This window comes from Ylistrum balloti, unplaced genomic scaffold (genome assembly GCF_031769215.1).
Source record: "Ylistrum balloti isolate Yb309-2 unplaced genomic scaffold, AGI_CSIRO_Ybal_v1 Utg370788, whole genome shotgun sequence".
NCBI lineage: Eukaryota > Metazoa > Mollusca > Bivalvia > Pectinida > Pectinidae > Ylistrum > Ylistrum balloti.
The window spans coordinates 224,301-237,418 of record NW_026782460.1 but is presented as its reverse complement, the minus strand read 5'-3'; the positions used below and the strand labels follow the sequence as shown (position 1 = coordinate 237,418).

The following is a 13,118-nucleotide window of genomic DNA, read 5'->3' as shown; positions in this document are numbered from 1 at the left end:
GAACTCAATAATATCAATATTGTGTGTGTGCCATCTGTGAATCACAGATTAGATATTGTTCTTCCTTCTTGTCTTAAAGTGGATAGCTTGGTTAATACTATTTGTCTTGTGTTTTAACTGAATATTTTGTATATCTCCCTGTCGATTGTCTCCCTTGAATTGTCTTCCCTTTACTGGTGAAAAATGCACATCCATGTCATTATCTTGGAATATTTGTTGGATATAAAAATCTCCGTCAATTTTAACTGTGATCCTCATTTACATAATATATGTGATACAGTATGTGTCAGACAATAATCTGTCTCGTTTTATTGTTGTTTAGTCTATAACTGATCCGAGGAAGCAGATGGTCTGGTAAGTCATTCACCATCTGTGTTGTCAACGTGTAGTCTCCTGTTGGCTCGTAGAATGTTTAGTTCGTAACAATTCAAAATGACATATCTGTTGGTACCTATATCATTTTTTAAACATACATCATTAAGGAACATTATCATCATACTCTTGATACAAAATTTATCATAATCATGTTGGAATTATTCATCATCATTTCCAATGTCATCGTTACTATTTCTGTGATAGAAATTTTGAATCCGCTGGATCTCATTTTAGATAGCAGTGTTTCTCATGTACATCACAATTTGTCATTTTGAACAATTTTTTTCCTAACATTTCAGTTTGTTTATGTTATAGTTTTTGTTGTACAATTTCAGTCAGGCATGTTTGATGCATGTTTTGATTTTATTTCGAAACATTCTTTTTATGTTTTTATCGCTGAATGTATTGTTAATTTCCCTGCTGGATTTTTTTTATGTTTTTTTGTTTGTTTTTTTTTTTAATTTGTCACTATGCTGCGTTACATGGCACAAAATTCTGATTACTTCTGGTTTGAAGATATTTAAATGTTTGCACATGTGTTTAATCAAGCTGTACATATGTACAGTACATGTTTTACCCGACACATGTACCAAGCCCCTTAAAGGAGATAGAAAGTAGCTAAAAAGTAAAGTGAATATTTCAACATAATCATTCACTGTCTGAAAATTTACAATTTAAATATTGATATTTTGTAAAAAAAAAAAAAATGATTGAAATTTTCACTTTTGAAATTTGACATGTACACAAAAAGCCAAAAATCAATGACAGAACATAAGGAACTGAGTGGGACCTACAAGCAGGGTAGATAATCCAATCTGACTTCATGAATGAATGAAATGTATACATGCATATAATATTTAATGAAAGAAATCTTAATTTTTTATTCATTTCTTGCCCAAAATGTATTTATTCATGAAATTAAGAAAGCCATGTAACTTAACATGGATAACAAATAATTGAATGAGCAGCTCAATAATTTGCTGAAGGAAGAGATGGCACCCACGCTAGGGGCAAGACTGATGTCGAAGTTTCTGTTACGGTGAGAGATTTAACCTGGTCACCTATGTCTTTAGGTTGGCAGCTTATGAAATATCTATATGCAATTGAATGTAAGTGATTTTATTGATTCTAGTTGTGTTATGACAGCGTGCTTTTCTTGCACGATCATCTGAGCGAATGGTTGGCCTGTTAGTATGCATGGAGCCTTTTGTTACTGCTATGTATGAAGGTTTTCTTATTGATTGACTTCAAGATGTGACCGTTTTTCTTCAGGTAGAGCGTAGCTGAAGAGAACATGACAAAACAAGTTTTGAACACGTGTTATCCTTTAGATATTCTGATTACTGGTTATAATACCACATTGTTCTGTAGTTTCATGTATATTCTGACAAGTGTGCAGAAAGTTCTTTGAAACAATTTGACATTTTTGAAGTTGTTTCACACACCATCATTTTCTTCAACTAATGATCAACATATAAATCAATAAACACACAGGAACTTGTCATAAACTCTTAATCCTATGATCTTTTAATATGTATTGAGAATATCATACATTTTATACTGAGCATGGGGTTTGGAATTTCTAACCTCTGCATAGAAATCTGACTGTGAATTACACAAGGTGGTACCCTGTTATAATGTCATAATGTCCAGTTGAAATAAAGATGTTTTTTATTTTGATTTATTGGAAAATAAAGATGGAAAGAGTTTGTTTTAACTAAAAAGGAAAATGTAATGTCAATCTTTTTAACATGAATAGTGGATTGGTGGGTGGGGGGGGGGGGGGGGGGGTAATGTGCAACATCAAGTGTATTTTTGTTTTACTGTAGTTTGTGTTAAGTTATCTACATACAATGGTATTTTGAGAAGTAAAACCCACATAACAGGTTTTTTTTGTAGAATCTGGTAATATGTAATTAAGATTCAATTGGGTCCTTTGAAGAGGTCCGTTATTTAAAAGAAGTTTTAATAAAGTCCAGAACTTTAATGTCTGTCTTTCACTCCGTCAGGCAGTAGATCTGCCTAGACAATTTGAGCTATATGTTTATCTGCATATTTCAGCAAGAACAATTTTCATTATGTTGGTGAAAATTGGATTAAAGAAATATGTTTAAGGTAGCATGGCTGTCTAAATAATGAGTTTATATGATACAATGAGTGAGTTGATAACTTTAGTTTTTTCTATTATTTATTGAAAAATTCAATTTCATAATTTGAAGTTCTGGTTATTTAAAGCTTTCAGGCTATAAAGCCAACTTTCTGTGCATTATCACCATCAGATTTTCATAAAAAAAAATTTTCATGAAATCTATAAAAAAAAAATTCTTTTTAATCAATGGTATAGGATTTTAAATCTCAAACATCTTTAATATGTAAGCATAAAGTCCTTATCTGAAAGTATATTCCTAACACAATTTCTGGAAAACAAAGAACCAGTTATTACTATTGGTGCATGCCTGTATTATATATATCCAAAATGTGCCTGTTTGCTTTTAATGATAGTGATGACAAATATAATGTTATACTTTATTATGTACAGCAGGAAAAAAATCCTAATTCTGCCTAGTCCTAGTTTCCTCAGACCCTGCACGGTCTGATGGAAACCTGACAGCGTCAAACCATCAGGTCCCATCATTAGGCAGTGCAGAGTTGTAAGAAATTTGGATATTTGTTAGCCTAGAAAAACAAGCAGATAGGTATTGACTGGGATAAGATTCTTCTTAATGTTGGATGGATATCTTACATAGTGTTTCTCAAGTTCTATCGCAGCATATCATTGTACATACCCTGTACACTCTTTCACTAGTAACAGCCAAATTTGACAGATGATCACTTCACATTTTAATGTCGGGTCTAAATCCCTTCTATGTAGAAAGTAAAGGTTCTCTGTTCACCACGTATAGTTGTTTTCATGTCATATCTCATAAAATGTGTCACCAACAATTTCTGAAGATTTTTATGATGAATATTAAGTTAAGCAGAGTATCACATACTTAAGTTGGATAAAGTTTTCCAGCTACGTACAGATTTTTGGCACTTTTTAATTCTAACTTTTGATGGGAGTTGAGGGACTTTATAAAGCTTTCATAGCTCTTCCTTGATTGTATATATGACTATGATGAATGTTGCTTTTACAAACCGATTATCAGTCATATAAGAATAGTGTTGATAGCATGGGAACAATATTGCATACAACATCAAATGATTGATGCATTCAAATGATAACTATAGTTAAATGCATGCTTGTTCACAGTTAATACTTTGTCATGTGTATCGATGAATGTTGAATGTTCCTGAGAGCTCACTTCTTTTTCAAACTATCTTTATGACAATAGAAATCTTCTTCCTTACAATTATACTTAAACTTTCTATAAAATATTTTTTAAATCGCTAATATTTCAAGACAATATTTTCATTATAAGCAACCTTTTAGCTAATTTCAGTGCCTAACATTTAATTTAATCTTGACAAAACATGCACAACTGCATTTAATGAAGAATTGTATGCCAATGTCACCTGGTAGAAATGACCCCATTTTTAAGTATTAAAGCATTTACATTTTCTGTTTGAATATTTCATCAATTTGCAATTTGTTGATAGTACAAATATGTTATTGATATAAGTAGCAGACATCCCTATATTGGCAGAATGTACAAAAACTTTTCAGAGCATTTGTTTTCAGAGGAAAACAAAAAAAAATGTAGAAATACCGTAAGTATGATTGATGTTAGCATTTTATCTACAGGTAAGAGATGTGTTTACTGTTGCTTCAGATTAATTGTGTCGGTACACTTGACTTTAGATTCCCACTATTGTTATGTAAGGGGAGGTAACACAGGACAGGTTCTAGAGTGAGCAAGACAAAATTTTAGTCCATTGCTTGTCATGGTGTCTGAGGTTATTTCCTCCATTGCTGTAAACAACTATTTGAACACAAGAATATTTGGGAGCTTATGGTTTCTTTTTGGTCCCTCCTAAGCGTAATCTTGATCGAAGATTTGTAAGTGCATGAATTTGAAATACGCAATATTAGTATCCATATTTATATATTTAGAGGACCCAAATCATAAAGAAAATGAAAAATGCTTATTCAGTAATTAATCAACAGAAAAAAAAGATTAATACACATGAAAAGTTTAATGCACATGAAAAGTTTAATGCACATGAACATTTGGTGGAAAATATTTAAAATTGTATTCATTCCGATTAATTTCTTTAGAACTGGTACAAGGGTTGTCTGTGTATGCTTGGAATGACGGGTTGTGGTGTGGTTGTATGGAGGGTGTTAAACATTGAAAGTTGGTTTAATGATACCCTTGATATTTCCACTCCTGATTTTAGTCTACTCCTATCTTATAAAAAAGATTTTTTCAATTCTCTAAGCAATAAAATTTACCATATTTTTGCCCAAAACAATAATGTGTTTTAATTTATATTTTCCGTCTTGATTTTGTGATAGATATACAAGAAGCATGTGAAGGAAGCAAAGTTGAGCAAATTCTTAAACTGATGATAATTAACGGTAATTATTTATTTCTTTGCGCCAACAGGTAGTGACTCTGGAACAATATTTGAAAACAACATGATCACACGGACGGCAAGACGGCTGTCCCTAAAGGGTCGCAAGTCATCATCATCTAAGTCATCAAGTGTAACGACGCCACCAGAGAGTCCAAACATGCCGAAGAACAAGAAAAACTGACGATGGGAGACCTTAGGAATACTCTTAATAACTACTGTGATAGTGTCTTATTTATTATTATTTTGTGGAATTTACTGGTCAGTGTTTGACCAAATGAACCTAATGGTCATTCTTTTAAAGACTGGTCAAGTTCTTGACCAAAAGACTATGATTATGTGATGGTAGAAGATTGGTCAGTTTTGATAGAAGGAACTTATAGTCAGTTGTAAGAAAACACTGGACAATCATTAAAGCTACTGGTCACTCATAAGAACTTTGTAATAGTTGAGCATTATGTGACATGTTACGCTATGAATCTTAAGTTCAGTAGTCCAAAATATTAGTTTTGAATTGTTTTGTGAACAGTCATAAGGAATTGTTATATAAGATACATAGTATGCAGTTACTTAGAAAGCTTTACATGTGTAATGAGATATATGCACTGCTGTACAGTATAGATACAGACAGTAGAATGGATGTAGGTTTATTGTTTATACTTTGTACCTAGAATACAGGCTATATAACAAAAGGGATAGAAATTTATTGTACAAACATCCCTGATTTTATATAGTATTTATAAGCTGGTGGAGAAACTGACTGTTGTAGCCTTATAGTATTGATTCACACTCTTATATATTACATAGACTTGTATCCAACACACAAGGGAGATCACTCTGCTGCTTGAGTATTGTGTATTGAACAAAATTTCTGTGTCTTTGGCTGGTCCAAGAGCACAAGTTACACCCACAGTGACCTTGCCAGTGCACACTGACTAACATTTGAACTTTGTTGTACTGGTCCATTAAAGATGAGGCTTTTGTAATTGGCCATTAATTTGTATGCAGTGGAATCTTGTTTGTAGCTGAGGTAAAAGAATGAACACTGACAATTTTCAAATCAGTTCCATGTCATAATTAGGAGAAATATGACTGTTGTACATTTTTTAACAATAACCCAAGTATAGAAGTGTAAGAGGATCAGATTGGCAGACATATTTTTTGAGCTGCAGTGTTAATCTCAGATAGGTTACATGTTTTGAGATGATAAAGTTGAAAAAAGTATCTAAGTTTGAAAAAAAAATAACAATGCCTGTCTCTTGGACCAGTTGTTATAATTAATTGTATGAAATCAATATTTCTAGAGTAAAGAATAGAAGTGACATAGGTTATACCTTGTAACATAAATGATAATGTCTGCATGAAATAAAATGTTGTTTTGTGTAATGTAATATATGTATGATCTTAGTGCTGGGACAGTTCACTGTGATTCAGGAATTCAAATCAAACAAACTTGTGTAACACTTAACTGTTATAAATAAGTTTGGAATTTATTTGGGACTCATTATGTGGAAATGTTTGATTTCTAATGTCAGGTCTATAGTAAATGTATATACTGATGCATATTTACTACTGCAATAGTTGTCTTGTATGTTGCACAGTTTTTGCACTCCTGTCTGAAGTGCTTGTAAGCTGATGGTGTGGTGAAGTCTGTTCAAAAATCAACTTCTCAATAACCAGCAGACCTAGAGTCATGATATTTGGCTGGTAGGTTCCTGGAATGACACTCCAAACAGTTTGAGAAAAAACATTTTCCTTGACCTGTTGTCAAGTACACAGGGGTCAAAATTTCTGAAAACCTTGTGAAAGACACCTTGTGGGAAACTGAAAATTCAAGAAGCAGGATTTTTGCTGGAAAAGTGCAATTTATTAATAGTCTGAGTCATAACTGTGGTGTATATGTTAATGCATTGGTGATGAACAATAATTGTGTTTGTGATGAACATTGATTACAGATTCTTGGGGTCTCCTATTTGCTTTTGTGAATACGTTGCAGAGGGTAGGAAAATTAAGATTTTTCTTGTAACTCAAATGATGTTTTGATATATTAAGATTTGAATGATTTTCTTATGTTAGGAATGGTTGATGGAACTGGGACCAGTAAGGAAAGGAAATGTAAAGTATGAAGTCATTGAAAACTATATTTAGACTGCTGACACCAAAAAAAAATTAAAAATGGTGAAAGTTGTATACAACATTCCGATCACAAATCTGAAACTGCTAGAATGTACAAGGAAAGTACCAATCTCGGTATAAAATTGGTTTTCAGGCAGGCATGGATCATATGATTAAGGAGAGAAAGATTGACTGAAAAAGTATCTTTGATTCAGCTTAGTATAAAGTATGAACACACCAGTATGGCATTGAAGGAGCACAGTATATTGTCCCAGCACTGTGTGTAGTTTGTGCCAAAAGAGATTATGTGTGACATCATAAAATATTGCCTACAGTATGTAACATTCACCACTTTTACATGAGTAAGGTACTTAACTAGTGAGTTAATTAGATCACTACACATATTTGTTTGATGACATATGAGGTTCTCAGGAATATTTGTGTACTAGAAGGTTGGTAAAATTAGAACAATTGATGTGGTTAAATGAACTAATACTGACCATATGTTCAAAATTGACAACAGATCATGTAATTATTGACAAAAGAAGTTTTCACTTGATAATATATTCTTTAACTTTACATTGCATGTTAATAATCTTGAAAGCTTTTTTCGTTTTTTTGAAAATATTGTGCTTCATTTGTTGATTGTGAGTTCAGATATGGATACAAATTATTCAAATGTTACCTTGACCAAAACATGATTTTACACTTTCATTTTTTTATGTCATATTATGAATAGCAAAATATTGTGCAGTAGTAGTCATTATTAATTTATTTCAGAAATGATAAATGTTTTGAAAAAAGTGCCATGCATACGGTTAAATTTCTATTGTTAAATGGTTTAAAGATGTATGCTACCTTGAAGATGAAGGGTATCTCCAGAAAAGAGAGTTCTTCACTAAGAGATATGTAAATTATCTTTACATGACAGGGGAATGTAACTTAACTTAATTTGATACACTTGTGAACAGTTCACATCATTGCAGTAAATCATAATTTTAAAAGACTTGAAAAAATACCAAGAAAGATAACTCATACATGTAGTGAATGTGCTTGTATTTTTAATGTGTAACTGATGCCAGTATATTTATGCATATGATATTTATTTTTTTTCAACTACGCATTGTAGACAATGTCTCTTAAAAAGAGGAGATTCAAATGTAAGGGTTGTATTTCTTTTACAAAATGTTGTATTGGGCATTGATACATAATGAATAAGAAAATTCTTGTAAGGCGTTTAAATGTCCTTCAGTTTTAACTGCCGCAGAAGATTCAATTTTTATCAAATGAGGATTAAATTTACCAGGCAAGATTAAAGTTGGGTTTTAGGGGGACTTACAGATAACTTTTCCATATTATCATAACCGTTTTATCTTTGTTTTGTTCTCATCTGAGATATATTATGGTGTCCAAAACCAAAGTTGTTGAGGACCAGCTAATAATGGCCTGGTTACTAAACGTGGTATGAATCATACCACATGTAGCTTGAAATGCTGAGACGACAATCAAATATTTATAGATATATATATATGAATACATCTGAAAAATCCATCACTCAAGTGTTCATGGTGTTACACACACAAAGAATTTTTAGTCTTAATTTGCTCAGGTATTGCTGCTATGTCAGATGTCAGTAAAATTTGACCCGAACACTGAATTTTTTGTATTCATGTAATACAGGTAAATACCAGAAATCATTGAGTGCAGGTGTACTCTGTAAAGCAAAAGCTGTGAACAACTTTGTGTTAGTATCTGCATAAAATGTCAAAATATGGAACACCTTACATAATTATATATATAAAGTGAACAACTGTTTAGTGGAAATTTTTGTTCAAATGAGGTCATCACAATGGTGGATTTAATCATTTGTCATTTCTCCATAAATAATCGGACAATACGTTCTGAAACTTTATTTTGCTGTAAACTTGAATTTGTCATTGGATTTATTTAAGTAATGAAAAAGCATTTTGGTGATTTGTAATTCTTAACATTTTCAAAGATTTTTTTTTGAAACACAAAATTTTCATTTTTGAGCAAAAATTTCACACATGTTTTACAGTGTTTTCAATACTTTTTGGTAATTTATAATATATTTACCCTCTGAAGTGCTTTTAACTATACCACAGTTTCATGAATGTTTACAGGAAAACATTACAGTATTTAAGAAAACATTCTTCATTAAGATTTACTCTGAATCTCAATAATTGTTTTCTTTTGACAAGCATTAGTTATGAAATGTCCCTAAAACTGGGGCCTAATATAGGGAGATGATATAACAATATGCATTAAAGTATTTACACAAATAAACCTACAATGTCATAAGTAAAATTTGGAAAACTACTCAGGTTGATTGAAAAGTAGATGGCGATTCTGTGCTACCAAACTTAGACAATGGGATTTGTGCAATTTTTCTACTGATTTTAATACTTGATATTGCAAAAACTACTTATTTTTTATTTGATTTTGTCTGCATCCAGTAACTCTCCATGTATAGCCTTCTGTCAGGAGAATGACTCATTTCATATTAATACTTTGAAAAATTTGTAAGCAAATTATTCCATCAATCTCCATATACCAAATATGGCTTTAATTCAATGATACATTTTCTAAACTGTTTTGTACCTAATTAGTATGGACTGGCTGGCTAAAATGATCAAAATAGTAATTTATTGTCTAGATATTCATATTTCATGTTCTTTGTCTTCGTCATTCGTTTTGATATTTCAATATGTACAGTTTCAACATTGGAAATAATGAAAATAAAACTGTAATGGCTAATTTAAGCAAATTAGGATTTTGAATCCCTTATGGTTATTTATCGGGTTCCAGCTGGTCCAAGATTTAAAGTGTCAGGTTCCAGCTGGTCCAAGATTTAAAGTGTCAGGTTCCAGCTGGTCCAAGTTTTAAAGTGTCAGGTTCCAGCTGGTCCAAGATTTAAAGTGTCAGGTTCCAGCTGGTCCAAGATTTAAAGTGTCAGGTTCCAGCTGGTCCAAGGGTTAAATTGTCAGGTTCCAGCCTGTCCCTAAGGTTAAATTGACAGGTTCTACCTGGTCCATGAGTTCAATTATCTGGTTCCTACTGGTCCAAGGGTTAAATTGTTAGGTTCTAGCTGGTCCCTAAGGTCAAACTCTCAGTTAACAGCTAGTCATTAGGGGGGAAAAATCAGGTCCTAGCTGGTCTCGAGGGTCAAATTGTCAAATAACTGCTGGTCCCTACGCTTAGATTGTCTGGTTCCATTTGGTCCCTTGGGTTAAATTTTGAGGCTGAATATAAATCATAGGGTTAAATTGAAATGTTTCAGCTGCGTTTCAGGTGCAGCCAGCTGGATCGTAGGGTTAAATTATCAGATACAAGCTCATCTCTTGGGTCCCTACAAAAGGTTGAATTGTTAATTATCAGGTGGTCCCTAGATATATAATGTCTGGTTCTAGTTTGGCTTAGGGTTAAGTTGTCAGGTCTTATATGATCCCTAGGATTGGTTTTTCGGCTTTCAGCCTATCTCTTGGGTTCAATTTTAAAGTTCAAGATGGTCCCCTGGGTTGTATTGTTCCTACTAGGTCTCTAGAGTTAAATCTGTTCCCAGCTGGTTGCTGGTTGTCAGGTACATAAAATGTACAAGGTCGTTCCCCTAGGGGTCAAATAACTTGTACCTGCTGATCCTTATCGTTCAGCAGTCAGGTACCAGATGGTCCCTAGGGTTAAATTTCCTGGTTCTAGCAGGACCCAAGTGTTGAATTTTGTGCTATCAGGAACCAACTGGGTCTGAGGATCAAATATTCCTAACCGGTGGTCAACGATGGAGATCAGGTATGAAACAAAACTACTGTGGGATACCAGCAGGGATGACAATAATACAATAGTGTTACATTTGTAAGAATGAACTTATTATGTGGAGGGACCAAAAGTTGGTTTCAAACTTTAACTTTATGTATTACTAATCAATGGACCTGACTCTATCATATTTACACATCATGATGTTGGTTAATATTACCTCAGGTTGGATCTGGAAAAAACCTCCGGCGAGATATTGTTTAGCCTTGGGTAAGATATTGTTTAAGATTCTGATTGCTAGAAAATAACAGTAAGTCATTTCGTACGTGTGGGTAAACATGCTGTTTCACTTGAGGAGAATACATATTATCATTGATAGGTTGGTAGGTGTATATAACCTCATCACCTGTCTAGAGCCGGTCACATGTAATGGATATTGTAACTAATAATTTGCTAGTCCACTTCAGGGATTAGACTTGTAATCAAACTCAAATTATAGTAAAAAATGAAAGTAAACATGTTGTTCTTCTCTTTGTACAGACCAGGCAAAATACACCTCTTCATGAGGAAAATAATACACTTCTACACTCCAGGCAAAAATTTACACTTCTACACATCGGGCGAAAAAACAAACAAAAAACAAAAACAAAACAAAAAACACACCTACACGCCAGGCAAAAAATAAAAGCATTAGGTGAACTGACAGATCAAATTTGATCAAAATTAGATTTTTAGGTCACCTGAGCCATAAAGTCTCAGATGACCTAATGCGATCGCCTTTTGTCCAGTGTCGTCCATCGTATGTCTTAAACAAGCTACATTTTCAACCTCATCTCAATAACCAAAAGACCCAGGGTCATGGTATTGGGTCATTAGCATTCTGGGATAAAGGGCCACTAAGTTTGTTCAAATTAATGACCTTGACCTTTTTTCAATGTCACTTGGGTCAAATGTGTAATGTGTGAAAATATTTAAATGACTTCTCAATAACTAAATGGCCCATAGTCATGATATTGGGATGCAGGGCTATCATTTTTTGTTAAATCAATTACCTTGACCTTCATTCAAGGTCACAGTTGTCAAATATGCTTAACAACAACTACAGACAGTTTCATTAGTTCCGTTTAATGGAAAATATTCAACCTTCCAACAATAAAACCTTTTAAGTATGCATGTATCAGTTTTGTTCTGCTTGCTCCAATGCTGGGACATATGGCCAGGTTCAAAAACTGTCCAAAGACGTGAAGACCTCGGGTGACATTTAAGGCCCTCTTGTTAAATGTGTCCGTTGAGAAAAGGGTTTTTTTTTACATTGGTGTTAAGTTAGATGGATGAAGGGGCTAGCGTCACAACCTCCATTGAATCTCTGAGGTATGTAGCTAGACACTCCTCACAAAATGAATTGGGTGGAGCGACAAATCATGCCAGCCGGCCATATCGCTTCACGATGAATTGGTTTCGTGGTTAGAGAACAATTCAAGACAATACATATGTACATTCATTGTATATGTATTGTTTGATTTTTAGAAATCTGAGAACCACTTTTACGGTATAACCGGTTTGTTTGTTGAAATCTACCGTCCAGTTTGTACTGATGTTGATTACGAACGGTATCGGATCACATTTCAGTACTGTAACTTTTTATATAGGAGCTTCACCATACCATACAATAATAAATGTTGGAAGTGTTGAATTGTCTTGATAATGAAATTCTCGTTGTTATAAGGAGAACGTGCAAGCAACCATATCCAAATTTCTCAGTATTTGCACACATTGGACCAAAGTGCAGAATATAATTGGCGCGATAATCAACAGCTATACCAACTGCAGCGGCAACTGAACGCCGGAGACTAAGTGCCCAACTTTGTAAACACGTGCCATTTTTGAACATGTGATGAAATATAGTCTCAAAGACGATATTCGTTGCACGTAAACTTTATTCACGAAATACGTTCCCATAGAGTATATAAGAATATCGTCATAATGGTCACCAAGAAATAATATTTACTTAAAAATGTCACATCTGTTTACTAAATTGAAAACTTCCGTTAATGTAAGAAAGCAATATGAGCTGCCGAGCAGTGGTGTAAACATATAACAAAAGTAACAATGGGTCATTAATGTAATTGATAGTAACGGCTTGCCTTTAGGACGTGACATTGTTTGGTTTTGAGCTTAATATATATTGCGAAAAAATCGTCGATGGAGCGAAAGGTACCTACCTCTCCGAAAATGTATTATGGTCTTATGTTCTTTTACCTCATTAAATATGTCGATTCTGGCTGTTTTAAAGTACAGATATATTTACACGTTAATAAACTTATTCGAAATCAATATGC

The 13,118-nt window shown here is 33.3% G+C and overlaps 1 protein-coding gene across 1 annotated transcript in view; it reads left to right on the top strand.

Annotated features, from left to right (window-relative positions):
- LOC132558397 (ral GTPase-activating protein subunit alpha-1-like) overlaps positions 1-11,295 on the top strand; it is a 36,728-nt gene extending 25,433 nt beyond the window's left edge. Inside the window, exon 26 of the mRNA XM_060222950.1 lies at positions 4,926-11,295. Within this exon, the coding sequence (XP_060078933.1) occupies positions 4,926-5,077 (152 nt within the window). The 3' untranslated portion in view covers positions 5,078-11,295. The remainder of the gene's footprint in view (positions 1-4,925) is intronic.
- Positions 11,296-13,118: the final 1,823 nt, after the last annotated feature.